This window comes from Cricetulus griseus, chromosome 3 (assembly GCF_003668045.3).
Source record: "Cricetulus griseus strain 17A/GY chromosome 3, alternate assembly CriGri-PICRH-1.0, whole genome shotgun sequence".
Classification (NCBI taxonomy): domain Eukaryota; kingdom Metazoa; phylum Chordata; class Mammalia; order Rodentia; family Cricetidae; genus Cricetulus; species Cricetulus griseus.
In genome coordinates this window covers 77,288,093-77,305,674 of record NC_048596.1, presented here as the reverse complement: position 1 = coordinate 77,305,674, position 17,582 = coordinate 77,288,093, and the positions used below count along the sequence as shown (strand labels likewise).

The window sequence follows — 17,582 nt, the reverse complement described above, 5'->3', positions numbered from 1 at the left end:
TGTCCTGAAACTAGCTCTTGTAGACCAGGCTGGTCTCAGACTCACAGAGATCCACCTGGCGTGGGCCACCACCACCCGGCTGTGACTGTTTCATTCTTAAAAGCTACAGTTACTAATGTAATGAGACCTATGTATCTGTTTGATACCTCACAACTTTGCCTTGGGATGAGGTTGGGCGCCACCTGTGTCCACATTGACATTCACAGTATTGACTTTTTTATTTTTCAGTGCATACAAGAGCTTAACTTCTCAGAGGGAAGATAACATTGGAGGAATTCAGAATGATGTAGTGTTGAAACTTTTGTTTCGGTCTAGTAGTTTGCTCATGTCTGACTGATGTTGAGTATCTCTGTTTCCTGCAGAAATCCAAAACACTCTGCTTCATCCCTGTGAATTTGCTATGCCACTCAGGATACCTCAGTACACATTTAGGAATCTTGAGCTCATCAGTTTATTATTTTCAGTATTAAATATAACCATTTGAGATCAGATCACATTTTATGATTAAAAGAGAGGTAGTCACGTGGTTATGTTTTTTGCCCAGAGACACAGGCTGGCAGTGGCTAAGTTGAAATGTGACTGTATGCTGGTAAATTCACTTCAAAGAAGGTTTTGATTTTTGGTTTTTGTTTATGATCTGCATAGACCACAATGTGTTGCATGCTTCCTCCATCACAGAGTATTTAGGATTGTTTAGGTTTGTTTGTTTTGTTTAAGGAGGTTCTTGTCATGTTGTCCAGGCTGGTACCAAATTCCAGGGCTCAAGCAATCCTTTTGCCTGAGCCTCATGAGTAGCTGGGACTGTGTGTTACTTAAGGACTTTTTTTTTTTTTTTTAACAATTTACTACTGACTAGTAGATCTTGAGTTTTCATGCCTCTCTCTGTGTCAGGGTCTCATTATTGATATTTAGGGTCTGATTCTGCTGTGGGGTAGCCCTGCTCATAATGGCTACTTCCACAGCACATCCTTCAGTCATGACAAGCAAATGTGTCTTTAGATATTGCTACATGCTCCCAAGTGGTGAAGTTGCTCCTGGTTGAGAACCACTATTTAAAGTGAAGAACGGCTAAGCATATGTAGTAAGGATTTTCATAATCGTCTCTTCATTTTGGCCATGTATAAGCTAGTTCTTAATTTTTAAGCCTTATTAGCTGTATTTTCAAAGCTTCCTCTTTGTCAATCCTCTTAGCAATGAGTCCTCTAAAGGAGTTTTTCTTATAAAACTACCAATAGTAATGCATAGGTGTTACTTTTAATTTCCCCTACCCTGAGACAGGTCTCATGAAGCTCAGGATGGCCCAAACTCATTATACAACCGAGGCTGTCCTTCAGCTCCCAGTCCTTCAAGTGCTAAGATTTCAGGCTTGTACCCTTTACCTAATACACAGGTTTTAACCCAATGTTAATTGGCTTCCAAATCTGGATATGCTTGTTCTGCAAGCATCACACAAAACAGTTTGAACCTTTCTCCGTGTTCTCTTATCAAAAAACCTAGAAGAAAAGGAGGGATGCAATACCCATGGTCATGGGCAAGTCCTTCCTGTCATCTTCTCTGGGGAGTGCTCCCGTATGCAGGGCTTTCTGCTTAATCTGTGGTCTCTGGTTAGTGTTGGATTTCATAAAAGTGCCTGTTTTCTCAGAACTTGCTCTGAGCCCATGTCCCCCACAGGTCTCTTCTGATCCCTGTGACATAGTGCAGAGGCTTCCTCTGAGGACAGACAATGGTCCTCATATATCTAAATCACTGGAACAGTTTTGACTTAGGGACAACTGCATGTGGTGCTAGTGCAAACTGTTTCAGTCCCCAGATTCTGTCATGTCAAAGGCTCAAGGTCATGGTGTCCGGGGCTCCCTGCCTGTTGTGTGGGCTGCCTACTTGACACAGGCTGGGGCTGAGAGCCTCTGATCACTGTGTGGCATTCACATCTGCTGTCCTTGTGCACTCTTTGGTTTTTACTGTTTTGATACTGGTCCTAGTAAGAGAAGTCTTTCCCAAACCACTTGGTTGCCTTTTTCCACAACTGTACTCCGTATTAGAGAACTTCATGCTTCAAAATTCTGTTGTGGTTTTGGTCAGGAATAGAAAAACTGATTTAAGGCTTGTTTATATACTTTTAAGAAGGCACACAGGCATATGGGAATTGTTTGTTTCTATTATAGGCAGACAAGTGCTTTTGTATTCTTTATATTATTTTCTTGATCCAGCACTGCAGTACGTTGGGGCTGACTCTGGGCTCCCTATTTGTCCTGTTTTGCTTTACTAGCATCTAAGGGGTTCTTAGGAAGTGTTTATATTTTCTTTCAGTGTATTTGAATCAGCCAAATGGACTGATGAAGATGGTAAGGGGACCTGTTTACATGCTATAGTTTTTTACTTAGTCCCGGGGATTGAATACAGGATTTTATACATGCTAGACAGGCATTTTCAGTACCTTTTGTGAGGGTTCTCAGAGCCAGAATGTCAGTCAGTAGCAGTGGTTCAGGATGGCTGTTGCTTGTCTCACCTTCCCACATGGTCTGTACCTTTGAGGAAACAGTAAATAAGGCCTGTGTAGAAATATAATTGATCTGTGCATAACACACACCTGTCATCCCAGCACTCAAGCAGTGGGAGGATTGCTGTGAGTGCAAAGTCAGTCTGAGTTAAACAGCAGGGCCTTGTTTAAAAAACAAACAAAAACCAGTCATTCAATAATTGAGTTTCTAAGGACACACCAAAGTATCATGACTACATTGATGATACTCAAAAGGCCAGCATCATTGTGTTTGTATCCATGGTTTTGTAAGTGTGGTCTCTAGACCGACAACATCAAAGCCACCTGGGAATGTGCTAGAGATGCAGATGTCTACTTTGGGAAGGTCTAAGCAGTCATAACTCTGGGTGCAGCCTCAGGGTGACTGTGATGGTCCTAAAGCTTGAGAACCACTGCAGACACCATTCCATCCCACCTCTGGTATAACTGAGAACTCATGTTCTTACTCATTGTAAATGCATGGCTACATAAACTACTTTCCTTTAAACATTTAACACATTACAAATGGTGTAGTGTTTGTAGAACCACCCACCAGTCTTTGACTTCTTACTTCCACTTACATTCCTCTGCCTTGAAGAAGCAACTGATAGCTACTTCATCAGTGTATGTACCAGAATGCTCAATGCAGAGTCTCAAATGGAGAAAACTTGGGAGTACCATATATCCAGTAGTAAGGGGTTGGCTGAATACCAGCTGTTTTTGTTCAGTGATCCCATGTGTCCTGTAGTGAGGGATTGTGTTTCCTCCCACTGGCATGCCAGGAAATTACTATAGTAAATGGTGCCCTGGACTAGGCTTGGTGGTACAAGTCTTCAGTCCAGTTGGACACATTGAGGCTGAAGGAATCAGTCGGAGAAACAGTAATATCTCATCTCAAGAAACCGATCAAAATAGAGAATGATGTCTTTGATGTGTTACTAGGAAAAGCAGTTTGTAAAACAGGTATTGAGTGGCCCCATTTTATTAAATACCTGTGTGTGTGAAAGAGAGGTGTTTTACTATGTGAGCTTAATCGTAAAGGAAAAGGCTATTGTGTCATACTGATAACTTTACAAGATGTGATTTGGGTTAGTTTTTTCTCTCTTATCATGTCATTTATTTGTGTGTATGTGCCTGTGTTTGTGGCTGTGTGTGCCCATAAGGAGGCCAGAAGAGGACCAGAAGAGGTATCCTCTTCTATCCTTCTCTACTTTATTGTAGTGAGACAGGGTCTTTCACTGAACCTAGAGTTTGCTGTTTCAGTAATAATAATATCAATAACACTAATAATTTTAATTAATAAATATTTTAATTAGTTATAATAATTTATTGTTATTGTTATTATTTTTGTTTCTTCTTTCATTTTTGAGATAGGGTTTTTCTGTGTAACTCTGGCTGTCCTGGAACTTGCTATGTTGACAAGATTGGCTTTGAATTCATAGAAATCCACTTGTCTCTGCCTCCCAGGTGTTAGGATTAAAGTGCTAATCAATTAGGATTAAAACACCACCATACCTGGATTAAAGTTAATTTTGAAAAAGCTGTATCTAGGTTGGTGAGAAAGCTTAGCATTAAAGAGCACTTGCTATTCTTCAAGAGGACTAGGTTTGGTTCCCAGCATCTGCAAAGAGGCTCACAACCATCTGTAACTCCAATTCCAGGGGATCTGATACACATCATATACAGCCATACATGCATGCAAAACATGCTCACACATAAGAAATTCACAATAAAGTAACCTTTAAAAAAGAAAAAGCCATGTCCATTAAAAGAATGATATCATTGGCTTGTGTTGAAATGAGAATTTTTATTATTATTATTATTTTCAGATGGACAGATGCTGGATTCAAAGAGATATGCCATCATTGGAGCAGATCTCCGAGACCTTTCTGAACTGGAAGAGAAACTAAAGAAATGTAACATGAATACACAGTGAGATTTTTTTTTAACCCCTTATGTGTTTGTGATTTCATGAGTTATGAGATGCAGTTAGTCAATAGTACAGCTTGATACTCGCCTCTGGTCTTTATTGTGTCATTGCGACTTAGTGCAGTTTTTTGAGATTTTTGTTTGTCAGTTCGTTTGTTTTTGTTTTTGAGACAGGGTTTCTCTGTGTATCTCTGGCTCTCCTGGAACTCACTCTATCGACTAGGCCTGCCTTGAACTCAGATCTCCGTGCCTCTGTCCCCCAAGTGCGGGCATGTGCCACTACTGCCTGGCAGGTTTTGAGATTTCTAAGCGGTCTTTTTTTCACGTCTGCTTTCCACCTGTGATTCCTTTTTAAAATGCTGGCCCTAATATAATAAACAAAGTGCGAGAGAGCCTGTAACAACACGTGAAGAAAGAGCTGGTGTCTAGAATACATGGAGACAAACATGTACCAGATTTTTTTTCTTTTGGGCCACCAACCAGCTCCCAAATCATAACATGGAGACTTCTTACTAGTTAGGAATGCTCAGCCTAGCTTAGGCTTGTTTCTGGCTAGCTCTTTTAACTAAAATTATCCTGATTATCTGTATCTACCTTTTGTGTTGGGGTTTTTTAGACTTTTCTTTCTGTGTGTCCTACTTTTTCTGCCTTTTCTGTGTCTGGCTGGCGGGCTGGTCCCTGGTATCTCCCTTTTTTTTCTCCCTCATTCTCCTTTTCTCTCTCTCTCTCTCTCTCTCTCTCTCTCTCTCTCTCTCTCTTTTTAAAGATTTTATTTATTTATTTATTATGTATACAACATTCTGCTTCCATGTATATCTGCACACCAGAAGAGGGCACCAGATCTAATGACGGATGGTTGTGAGCCACCATGTGGTTGCTGGGAATTGAACTCATGACCTCTGGAAGAGCAGTCAGTGCTCTTAACCTCTGAGCTATCTCTCCAGCCCTCCTTTTCTCTCTCTTTTGCCTAGATTTCTCCTCCTATTTATTCTCTCTGCCTGCCAACCTTGCTTATCCTTTTTCTGCCTAGCTATTATTATTCTACCTATCTGGTTGTTCAGCTCTTTATTAGACCAGTCAGGTGCTTTAGGCAGGTAAGGTGAAACAGCAACACATCTTTTCATGATTAAACAAATGGAACACATCTTTACACAGTTTATGTTCAGCAGCATAAACAAATGTGACACATCCTTACATCATTAGACAAATGAAACACACCTTTACACAGTTATATTCCACAGCAAAAGCAAATGTAACACATCTTTACATAGTTAAATATTGCACATCACCATCGCTCATGAAAAGTGCTCCATAAATGCCAAAAATAGGTGGAAGTGAATGTGACCAGATGTCAGGATATATGATGTGTGCATATCTTCCGGGACTGTCTAACCAGTGTAGCCATCAGATGAAATTATGGTTTCCTCCCACCAAGATGGCAAGAATGTGTAAATCTGGCTGTATATAGTGTTGGTGAGGATGTGGGTGGTAGGGAGTAGGCTGCAGTGACTCACTGAGTGGAGTGAACTGGCTACAAGCCATAGTGATAAGCGTTGAGAAGTAGCTAGCAGAGTTGTAATGTGTGATATAAAAGTTCCACTTTGGGTGTATTTTCCAAACAAGGTGCTTTCTGTTTAAACTGGGTGTTTATTAAAGCAAGCAGAGTAGCAGAAAGCTAGAAACGCCTACTAGAAGGATAGTAGGTGAATAAAACATGAAGTGCATGACTCAAATCAACATGGAGAGAAAAATGATTAGAAATCAAGTTGCAGAATAATACCCTCATTGTGAGACCAGACCTGTAAAACTCACACTCCAACTTGCAGAAGTGACTTATAAGTGAATAGAAGGGTCTTCCACACCAAGTTTCTGGGAGCACCCCTTTGTGGAGAGGAGGGGAATGACGTGCGGATTTACAACCAGGATGCTGGAAAAAGTCAGACTGCGTTTCAACATGTAGTGGGAGGTGTCTACACAGATGAAGATGACATTGGGGTGAATATTTGAAGTTAGTACATAGCAGCACATGTAGTAAAGGGAATGTTACTTAAAAGAAAAAGCCAAGGCAAAGCATCCATTGCAGAATGTTAAAGAAATGAGCAGCTGGGGAAGTAAGTGCCAGGACAAGTATATTTTGGGGATAGAGGTGGGAAGATGCTCAGCTTAGCCGTCCCTGGGGCAGGGGAAGGACGGACCCCTGTTCTTCTGAGTAAGGTGAGAGGGGGTAAGAATGGATGTGAAACATGGGCGAGCTCCGGGAGATGGAGAGAAAGGGGAGCATCAAGTCTTCATGAATTTTCTAACTCATCTGCCATTGTCAGTGTGGGACCTCGTGTCTCTGCATGTTGACACCCTTCTTGACCTATTCAGCTTACACTCAGCCACAGTGTTATTCTTTTTTTCTTCTTTTTTTTGGTTTTTCGAGACAGGGTTTCTCTGTGGCTTTGGAGGCTGTCCTGGAACTAGCTCTTGTAGACCAGGCTGGTCTCGAACTCACAGAGATCCGCCTGCCTCTGCCTCCCGAGTGCTGGGATTAAAGGTGTGCGCCACCAACGCCCGGCCACAGTGTTATTCTTAGTAGGACTTGTAGGCCCACCTGTCCCATGTGAGGGATGACTCTAATGGCCTCGTGCTGCCATGCAGTCTGTGTCTTCACTGAGTATTCAGAGAACACTGTTGGTTTCCAGGCCATGGTGCTGTTAGCAGGAAGGAGTGGAATCTCTTGAAAGGGGAACTTGGAGTTACATTGGGAACATGTTCCTGAAGGATGCTGAAGCCACAGTCCATTCCTTCCTCTGCTCCTGGTTATGAAGTATACCTTTTTGCCATTTGTTTCTGGCTATATGGAGCCTGGCCATGGGCCCAAAGCAACAGGGCCAGCTGGTCTTGGATGGAAACTCTGAAACTGTGTGCCAAAGTAAACCTTTTTTATGAGTTGGCTCTCAGGTATGTGTTACAGGATGAAAGAGAAGAGAGTCGGTGAATGCTGAGTTCAGGCTTCTTGTCCCTTGGGTTTCCCAACAACAGTTTTCAGATTATAGCATGTAGCATATTCTTCCTTTGGCTGGATGATGTATTGATATTCAAGGACATGGTGTCCTTATGTTTGTACTTTGAGAGGATGCTAGTGAGCAAGTTACCTGTGGATTGACTGGGTTGGATGCTTCTAGGTGACTGTGGCATCCTCATTATCAGGAGTCTTAGCTCAGTCAAGATAATTTCTCACAGGCATACTAATAATGGAATTTCTTGAGGAACATAACCATTCAAAACAACATTGTTTTTAGCTTTTAAATTTTTTTTTTTTAATTTGGTGTTTTGGGTGGAATGTAGGGTCCCATACGTGCCAGGCAAGCACTGAATCACTGAATTATACTCCCAAGTCTTTGTTTTTCAGCTCTTTATGGCAAACCTTCACTTATGAGGGATTAGGTTTTGTTAAGTGAGTATTAGTAATTCCTGCATATTCCAGCTCAGGGGTTTGAAACAGCTCACGTGTGGCTAAGGATGCTGTGAGTTGGCTGGACTGAGCTGGGAGGTTCTCTCTTGAGGCCAGGCAGGATGATAGCTCCACTTGAGCAACCGGCAGATGGGCCAGCTGACAACCATCAGCCAAGATGCTTCATTCGCTTCCCAACACCTGGCCCCAAGTCCACTCATCTTCAGTTGGGATTCCATTGTAGGAAGAGGTCAGGCTCCATTCGGGCGATCACCACAATGTTTGCTGCTTCCCTTAGGACAGAACAAGGGCCTAAGCAGCCCCAGTTCCAGGGAAGGGCAAACTCTTGTGATGGGAGAATCTGCAGGGTTCCTTTGCTCCAGGGCAGTATCTACCCAACAGGAGCAGATCTGTTTCCTTTTCTGCAGTCCACCCCACATACTGAGAGACAGATCCCTGCCCCTTGTTCTCTTTCCTGTAGCTGTGTCTCTTGACACTTGTACTAGACATTGATCATACAGTGCTTGCTGTGTCTGAGTTTCTTGAATATGAACTGCCAGTGGTACAATGTTTGCATAAGTTGATGTCTTCACTTGATGAAAACATATTTACCTCCTTTCTTTTTCCTTAAGATTGCCAACACTCCTGATAACTGAATGTGTGCTGGTTTACATGACTCCAGAGCAGTCAGCCAGCCTCCTAAAGTGGGCAGCCAGCAGTTTTGAGACAGCCATGTTTATAAACTACGAGCAGGTAAGAGTTTCCTGAGAGTTGGATTTTGCATGGGCTTCCAGTACAGCTTTGCCTCTGTCCTTCCTTGTTCAGTTCCTTCTGTCTACAGCCATCAGTCTGTTCTAGCAGCGCGTTTCTCTTGGTCTCTTGACTTCCCACCAGCTATTAGCAGAGATTTTGGGGAAAGTTTTTAAATTTTTATTTTATCATTGTTTTATCTACAGAATCATAGAACATGATTTGAGGTAATTTTGGCTATGTTAAAAGAAGGAGCAAACTCAAAGGCTCTTAGACAAGCAGGGATGCCAATGGAAGACATTGACTATTTGTGACTGGTGAGGAGGATGGAGACTAAGGGACCTGGGACTGCCACTCATGAGTAGAGTGGAAGGTGTTACCTAAGGGGACTGGAGAGGTTACTTGTCAGTGATGTGGAGGTTGGAGACCGAGGCAGCTTAGTGTGGCCATTGTGAACAGTGTGGAAGGGTGGGGACTGATGGGCCTGGAGTGGCCACTTCTTAGGTCCAGCCAGGATTTTCTTAGAACCGAGAATTCTAAGAGCTAATTTTGTAAGGGAAGTTTAATATACTCCTGTATACTTATTGGTAAAGTGTAAAATGCCCTAGTCCTACAATCACTGACATTGGTCTAGTGGCTACGGGGGGGGGGGGGGGGGGGAGCAAAAACCTTTTGGAGCTTTCAAATGATTCAGCTTGAGTCTGAATTCTGTATGGCAAGTTGCATACATTCTCTGTGCCTCTGTTTCCTCACTTGAGAATAGTAATACCCCTGCTTCCTAGTGTGTTGTGAAACACACATGAGTTAGTATGTACATCTGCACCTGTGGCACCACCCAGTTCTGAAGTGTGGGCTGTTCAGCTTCTTCTGAGCTCTAGCTGTTTACTGCTAGAAGGGGTGGGGGCGATTATACACTCACATGTACCATGTGGAGACTCTGTTGTTCTCTGCCTTGTTCCCTTGAGATGGGATCTCTCACTGAGCCTGGAGCTTGAAGTTTTTTTGGCTAGGCTGAATGGCCACCATACCTGCAGGACTGGATTATAGTTACGTGTGGGCAAACTGACTCTTTATGTGGGTACTGAGCATCTAAACTAGATCAGGTTTGTGTAGCAAACTCTTACCCATGGAGCCACCTCCCTAGCCACAGTTCTTTGCTGCTTATTGCTTACCTTGTAGAAATTCATGAGATGCTACACAGCAGTAGGCATGTAACAAGCAGAATGCATGCTAGCTGTTTTTATTACTTACTTAGTTTTTGCCTTTTTTTTTTTTTTTTTTTTTTTAAGATTTACTTATTTAGTATAAACACAGTGTTTTCCTGCATATTGCCTGCATGCCAGAAGAGGGCACCAGATCTAATTATAGGTGGTTGTGAGTCACCATGTGGTTGCTGGGAATTGAACTCAGGTCCTCTGCAAGAGCAGCCAGTGCTCTTAACCTCTGTGCCATCTTTCCAGCCCTACTTAGTTTTTTTGAGATAGAGTCTTACTGCAAACCGTGGCTAGCCAGAAACTTGTTGTGTAGACCAGGCTAGTCTCAAATTTTGGTGATCATATTGGGATTCCAGTGTGTACCATAATAACCAGCTTTTTTTTATTTTTTTTTTAATGGGAATCTCACTGTGTAGCCCTACCTCAGCTACTTTATTATTTCCTTTTTATTTCATTGCATGTAAGATCAATGAGGAGACTTGGCCATATAGTATAATTGTGGACAGGTCCAGGCTAGACTGGGGTTCAGTGTCTCCTTCCCTATTCCAGTCTGGGTTCAGGTTCTGGAGTTGCTGGCTCTTGGTTGGCTGTCTGCCCTCCTTCCCACTTTACAACTGCAAACATTCCTCAGCCTGTCTTCCCTCCAGGACCACTGGCCATGGAAGCCAGCCCTCAGCTTTTCTCTTGATGTGACTGCATGGGCATGCACACCCATAGAGAATGAATAACTGACACATGTTGTGTGTGTGTGCTGTTTTGTTCACCCATCTCTTCTGTGCTCTCTGTGCAGAAGAATTTTTCTAGCACACTCTGTGTGTGCTGCTTTGTTCTCCCATCTTTTCTGTGCTCTCTGTGCAGAAGCATTTATCTAGCACACTCTGGAAGGTAGTGGGTTAGCTCTAACTCAAGGCCTTCCATTCATGAGCACGCCTGCAACTGCCAGATTTCAGTGCACTGCCCCAGCTGTTCCTCACCTGGTTCAGCTCCCACCATCCTCACTCTGTCAATAGAAATGAAACTTAAGTCAACTGTCCTCAACCATCCAGCCTCACAATGTAGATCAGTGCTTGCGTGCTTTTCCTAGGAAGTTGTTTGCAGTGACAAAGCCTTGTTGATAATCCGGTGACGTTAGTGCACACTTTGTTTTTCACATACCTATGCTTGGCACTGCTGTATGTTTTTCATGTATTTGCTTACTTCATTATTGTACAAATCCATAAGGTTAGCATTAGTACTGCCCTGGTAGAGTTAAGTTGCCCAGTTTCTCCAGGGTCACAGCTATTATCAAGCCAGGATTCAAGCCCCAGCAATAAAGTGAGGAAGACTGTGCTCTCAGACCCCTTCTTTCCTGAGGCACAAGAGAGGACAGCATTGCTGCTGGTCTGGCTGCAGGGCGGGTGTCTTACTTACTGGTAAAGTGATGTCTTTCTGTTCCCTTGTATGTGACATTTCATATTTCTCTATGCTTCGCTTCTTCTAATTTTTGTTTACATTTATTTACTTACATTTATTTTTTACATTTGCTTAAATTTATTTTTATATATGTTTATGTATGCATGTATATGGGCACACATGTGCCATGGGGTGTGTGTGTGTGTAAGTCAGAGGACAACCTGTTGGAGTTGGTTCTCTTCTATCATGTGAATCCTGGGGATTGAATTTAGGTAGTCAGGCTTGGCAACAAGTGACTACCTGCTGAGCCCTCTCACCAACACTATACTTTGCTGCTGTTGCTTCTTTTTTGTGGATGGGGAATGTTTCAAGACAGGATTTCTTTGTGTAGCCCTGGCTGTTTTGGAACTAGCTCTGTAGACCAGGCTGGCCTTGAACTCCCAGAGATCTGTCTGCCTTTGCCTCCCAAGTGCTGGGATTAAAGGTGTGTGCTGCCACTGCCCAGCTATACTTTGCTGTTAAGAGTTTACCTTAAAGTAGTTCTGTGCCTATCTCTGTATTTTTCTTGCCTGCTTTCACAGCTATATGGTATTTCGTTTTATGACAGTAATAGAATTGATTGAACTTAATAAGTATTTCTTCCCATATTCTTCCAGTTACACATAACATTGCATCTTTGCACATGTATGTGAGCCTCTGCCAACAATGGAATTGTTGTACTAGGTGAGCATGTGAGTGTGTGCTGCCCTTTGTGGGGGGTGTCCCAGCTTAGTTTTGTGTCACACAACCCTTCTGAGCTGCTCCTGTGTGTATTACCAAATGTTAGCCTTGACTGGATATTGTGTTTTGCTTACTTAGGACACAGACCTTTAAGGTTGTGGCTAACCAGCTTTTTCCCTTCTCAGGTGAACATGGATGACCGGTTTGGGCAGATCATGATTGAAAACCTCCGGAGGCGACAGTGTGACCTCGCAGGAGTGGAAACCTGCAAGTCACTAGAGTCTCAGGTCAGAGCAGATACTGAGCACTTGCTAATTCCTGTAGGCAGCAGTGCAGGACACTCTCCGTGGCAGATACACCATGAGAAGCCCTGTTATGCCTATGACACAGGCAGAGAGTGCCCCTGATGGTAGGAGAACTCAAGTCCTACCTGTCCCTTTGATATAGAAAACACAAATTTACATTTCCTACAGCTCGTTTGTTTACATTATGCAAATTTCTTGCACAATTTACTTTCTATTATGCAAAATTTCAGACAAGCATAAAAGTAGAAAGAAAAGTACAGCGAACACTCATATCCTATCAGCCAGCTTCAGCAATTGTCAGTATTTTCAGTATTGTCCCCCCCCCCCCCCCCGCCAATATTATATGTTGGTGTTGTCAGAATATTTTTAGACATTTACTAGGTAATACGTGTTTTCACCCTAAATGCTTGTTAAAGACCCTCCTACTGTTGGTCTTCCGTCCAGGATAATGTTACTGTGATTACTCCTCACAACTCAATGATAGTTCCTTCATGCATTGGATCCTCAGACCAGCTTCATGTTTTATAGTTAGTGTATTTGACTTGGCATCTATCCATAATCACTCTTTATATATGATTAATATAGCTTTGTATCTCTCTTAATCTGTAGTAGTCCCTTTAAAAGAGAAAAAGCCATTTATTTGCTGGAGATAACCTCCCATACCTGCCACCATTTAAATAAGCTTTGCCACATGACTACCAAGTGACATGTTTAGAAAGCTGAGTGAGGTAGTTCACATCTATAATCCTGCCACTTAGTAGATTGAGGCAGATTGTGTGTTGTCCATAGAAGTTTTTTCTTTCTATTCCTACGCTCTCATGGGTTTCCCGAGGAAAACATTGCATGTGCATATAGAAAATGGCAAACTGAAAGGAAAAGGGACTGGGTGTGGGCTTTTGAAACAACTGCTCTTAGAGAAATCCTGTGTGCCTTAGTCTCAGGCTTATATGCTGGGCTTGGAATCATCTATGTCTCTCCACCCCCTTTCAGAAGGAACGGCTGCTATTGAATGGGTGGGAGACGGCATCCGCGGTGAACATGATGGAGCTGTACAGTGGGCTTCCTCGGGCAGAGGTGAACAGGTATGTGAGTGCCGAGCCCAGGCTCCAGATGACTGGGAGTCAGAGGCTGACTGTCTGTGTTCTTTAGTGTGAGCACAAAGCTAACCTTGACCAGACTTATTTTGAAATAAGGTAAACATTCATAAAAGCTTAGGAGAGTAACTCATTAGCCACTGGCTGAGATAGCACCTTTGCTAAAACAGATGATTTGAACCGAAATAAGCAGTTACACCCGGAAAATTCCCAGAGACACCTCTGCAATGGAAACTTTGTGTAATCTTTATCTTGGAGAAATATTGCCTATGACTTCTAAAGGATAAAACTTAGGATAACATCTTTAAATGGACTCTTCCTTTGTTATAAAAGAACAATATATTCATTGTTCTAAAACTATTTCATAAAAAAACCCTATTTCATGTTGAGGGCCTGGAGTCTTGTACGTTTACATGGTACTTAGCCCTCATTAACAAGTTGGACCTATTCTCAGATGGTCCCCATACACAGATAAATATTTATTGCTACATAGACTCTGGCTTCTAGATCGGTGGGTTCATACTATACACAGTGGTCGCAGAAATCATACTCCCTTCTTAAAGCTTAATGGATCATATTTATATTTGTAATATCAAAATATTGAGGCCTTCATATTTTGTTTACATGCTTGCATAGCAATGTACATAAGAACAACTGATATTGTGGTAATTTTTAAAAAAATCTTAAAATGGCCAGATCCAGACATTGACTTGCATCGTCTCGCATCTCATTTGTTTTAGTATCTCCATTAAGGCAGGGCTAGGGAACATTGCTGTGGGGATGTATATTTGTGCTGGTGCCTGCTTGGTTCATTTTTCATTTGTCCCTTGCCTTTTCCTTTGAAGACCTAGAGGTGCAATGTGGAGTCTGTTATAAGATCATACTGAAGTTTTAGAAATCTATGAAAGAGTTACAGGGCAAAGAAAGTAGTCCTTTGCCACTAGCATTCCAGATACCTCTCTAGTTTTTTTGTCTTGACTTTGGAGGTAACCCTCCTTCCCCTTTTCCTTTCTCTTCTCACCCTTCCTTGTTCTCCTGCGCCTCCTTTTCTTCCTACTCCTTTATTCTCCTTCTCCTTTCTTTAAGACTGTATATTTTAAGTATGTGCTGTTCCCCTGAGCTAAACTGCCAGCACTCTTTCTTCCTTTTGGAATTTTATTTATTTTTTTAAGATTTATTTATTTACTATGTATATAGCACTCTGTCTACATGTGTGCCTGCAGGCCAGAAGAGGGCACAGATCCCACTACAGATGGTTGTGGGTCACCATGTGGTTGCTGGGAATTGAACTCAGGACCTTTGGAAGAGCAGTCAGTGTTCTTAACCTCTGAGCCATCCCTCCAGCCCCAGAAATTTATTTTAATTTCATGTGTTATGAGTGTTTTGCCTGTATATATGTGCACATGCATTGTGTATCTGGTGTCCCCAGAGGCTAGAAGAGGGAACCAGATCCCCTGGAACTGGAGTTAAGGACAGTTGTGAGCCTCCAGGTGGGTGGGTGCTGAAAATTGAACCTGGATCCTCTAGTTAGTGCCCTAACCTCGCTGAGCCATCTCTCCAGACCCTTCCCATGCCTGCTTTCTGGTAAGCCATAGCATGTATACGGTTGTGTGTCCAAATTCTTTCCATGTGGTATCATGAACATGTCATAACTGTGGGCCAGCATCTTCCTTCTTAACTGTGATCCGCATCTCCTGTTCTGACTTGTGCACAGAATAGAATCCCTCGAGTTCCTGGATGAACTGGAGCTTCTAGAGCAGCTCATGCGCCATTACTGCCTGTGCTGGGCCACCCGTGGAGGCCAGGAGCTCGGTAAGAGAGTGTGCGTCTTCTCCCAGGAATGAAAGGCACACCAGGCAGCTCAGGTTCAGAGAACTAGAGAAACATGTATGCATACCCACATTGTACTCGGGGAAGTCATCGTTGCTCTCGCAGGGTTTATAGCACAGAATTAGGTGAACTCTTTAAACCACAAATCCCTACACAGCCAGCCAGCCAGCCAGCCAACCCTTGTCAGGCCTGCCATGGGATTTCTGCACTTGGGAAGATTGAAAACCTTGAGAGGTTAATAATCTTAAAAATAATCAGTGTTTGCCCTTTTACCAGCTCATAGCCATGTTTACTAGATACTAACTCACAGATCATTTGCTTTCTAAAAGACCCACGGAGCTTCCAGGGCAGTTTCTCCCTTCTCTTTAGGGTTGAGGTGTAGTTTCCCGACAGAGGCATGCAAGACCATGAGGTTCAAGCAGGGACCTCAGTACCTGGCTCTCCAGGTTTGGATACAGCCTCTGCTGACTCCTGGCCCAGTTGTCCTTGCTTCCCAGTAGCTGGTTATTCCAGGTCCCTGGTGGCTTTCCACAGTGTGATCTGAGTGACAGCTGGTAGTCCAGCCTCCTTGGGCTCTGCAGTTCAGCTCACAAAGTCCTTCCAGCATGGTTTTGGATGGAAATCCCTTTATTGTTTTTTTATATTGGAACCTACTCCTAATAAAGGAAATCGTAGTTGGAAACTTGGAAAACTTGGAAAAGAAGAGCACAGAAGCTCTCTGCCTGTGGCCTGGTCTTGGGCAGCAGTTAGTTATGCTTCCTCTACTGTTTTAAAAAAAAATTTATTTCTTTATTCACCTTTCTGGTTTGGTTGTTGGAGATGTGTAAAGCAGCCTGGTCTTAAACCTGGCATTCTTCCTACTTTAGCCTCCCAGGTGTGCATCACCTGGCTTCATGTTTTGAGGTTTCAAGTGCCTCACACATACGAAAGCAGAGAAACCATGAGGCGGGTTCAACACTGCCCTGGGCTCCACCCTCTGCCCTTATGCTGAACTCTTGTCTTATCTTCAGTAGAGCTGAATTAAATGTTCATATAACTGAACTCCTGCGTTTTCCAATTTCATCATTTAACATAAGCATTTTTTCCCTTGTTACTAACTTCTCAAAGAATAGAACTGTAATGAGGGTATTAAATTCTATTACAAGGCTATGCCTGAATGTACTTAACCTTCCCAAACTTTAGGAAATACAGGTTTCTAATGAGTTTTAAGTTAACTGTCATTAAACAATAAGTTGAACTGCTTTTTTTTGTTGTTTGTTTGTTTGGTGTGCTTTGGGAACAGGGTGGTCTGAAACCCAGGCTGGCCTCAGACTTGTGGTCCTCCTGCCTCAGCCTCCCAAGCACTGTGTTTACAGGTGTGCACCAGCACGCCCAGGTTAGGATAATAAGCATTCTAATGTCCGAGGCTGCTTTGGTGTGTCAGCACACAGTGAAGAACCAGCTCTGTGCTTGCTCAAAGTTCAGCAGTTAGCAGGTAGATTTTAGACATTTAGTGCTGAGAGCCCATAAATTGTTATGAAATGCTTTCTTAATCCATTTTAAACCACCCATAAATAAAAGCTGGCCTGACCTCTCACTTTCTTCTGAAGTCTTATTTCACACAGGAAGAGTCCAATGTCCAGCAGTGAGTTGTGCTGGTGCCCAGGGCCAGCACATGGGCATGTAGCAGTGCTGCCCCCCACCCCAGTGCCTTTGCTCTGGCACAGGCATCTGACTGTACCTGTGTTTCCTTCCCTTAGGTTTGAAGGAGATAACCTATTAATCTGTTGAAGGTTCGTGCTGAGGTGGAAGCTGAGTTTAGCCGAGGGAGTGCCCTGGGCCCCCTGAGGGATGGGTAGCCTCATCTCTACTGTTGGCCTTATTGCACATCCAGAAGAACTCTTGGTTACAAAGGTGGTCACACCAGGTCCTGTTCCTGTCACTTATCATTGTTTAAATAAATCTCACTTGCCATTTGTCTGTGTGTTGAACTTTGCTGGTATCCGTTGACATTCTTTGCTCTGTGGGGCGGCCAAGGGTTCACATCTATGGCAGCTAAAACTCAGGATCCTGAGTCTTACTCAGACCCTGGTTTATCCTGTGAGTCAGAATCCATTTGGGAATTTACTCCTCCCTGTGCTCTTTATTGCAACACCTCATGGTCCCTGACCCTTGACCCTTGACCTGCCACAGATGCTGGAGCTCTTCTCTGGTGTTGCTGCTACCTTAGTTGGGCTTACTTGCCTCTTTCATTACAGTTGTCATGGCAGGTTGGATAATGTCTTCTTAAAATACCCTAGCACCAAAGGGGTCAAGACCATGATGGGGAAACCCACAGAAACAACTGACCCGAGCCTAGTGGGAGCTCACTCACTCCGAACTGATAGCTGGGGAACCTTCATAGGACCGAACTGG

General features: G+C 43.1%; 1 protein-coding gene across 3 annotated transcripts in view; it reads left to right on the top strand.

The window, feature by feature from the left end:
• Positions 1 to 17,158, top strand: part of Lcmt1 (leucine carboxyl methyltransferase 1) — a 48,790-nt gene extending 31,632 nt beyond the window's left edge. For 2 of the 3 annotated variants that reach the window (XM_027410307.2, XM_027410309.1), the window contains 6 exons: positions 4,345 to 4,447; positions 8,516 to 8,636; positions 12,145 to 12,246; positions 13,255 to 13,346; positions 15,073 to 15,170; positions 16,928 to 17,158. In XM_027410307.2, coding sequence (XP_027266108.1) covers positions 4,345 to 4,447; positions 8,516 to 8,636; positions 12,145 to 12,246; positions 13,255 to 13,346; positions 15,073 to 15,170; positions 16,928 to 16,950 — 539 coding nt within the window. In that variant the 3' untranslated portion in view covers positions 16,951 to 17,158. The remainder of the gene's footprint in view (positions 1 to 4,344; positions 4,448 to 8,515; positions 8,637 to 12,144; positions 12,247 to 13,254; positions 13,347 to 15,072; positions 15,171 to 16,927) is intronic. The other variant, XM_027410308.2, reaches the window with a different exon arrangement.
• Positions 17,159 to 17,582: the final 424 nt, after the last annotated feature.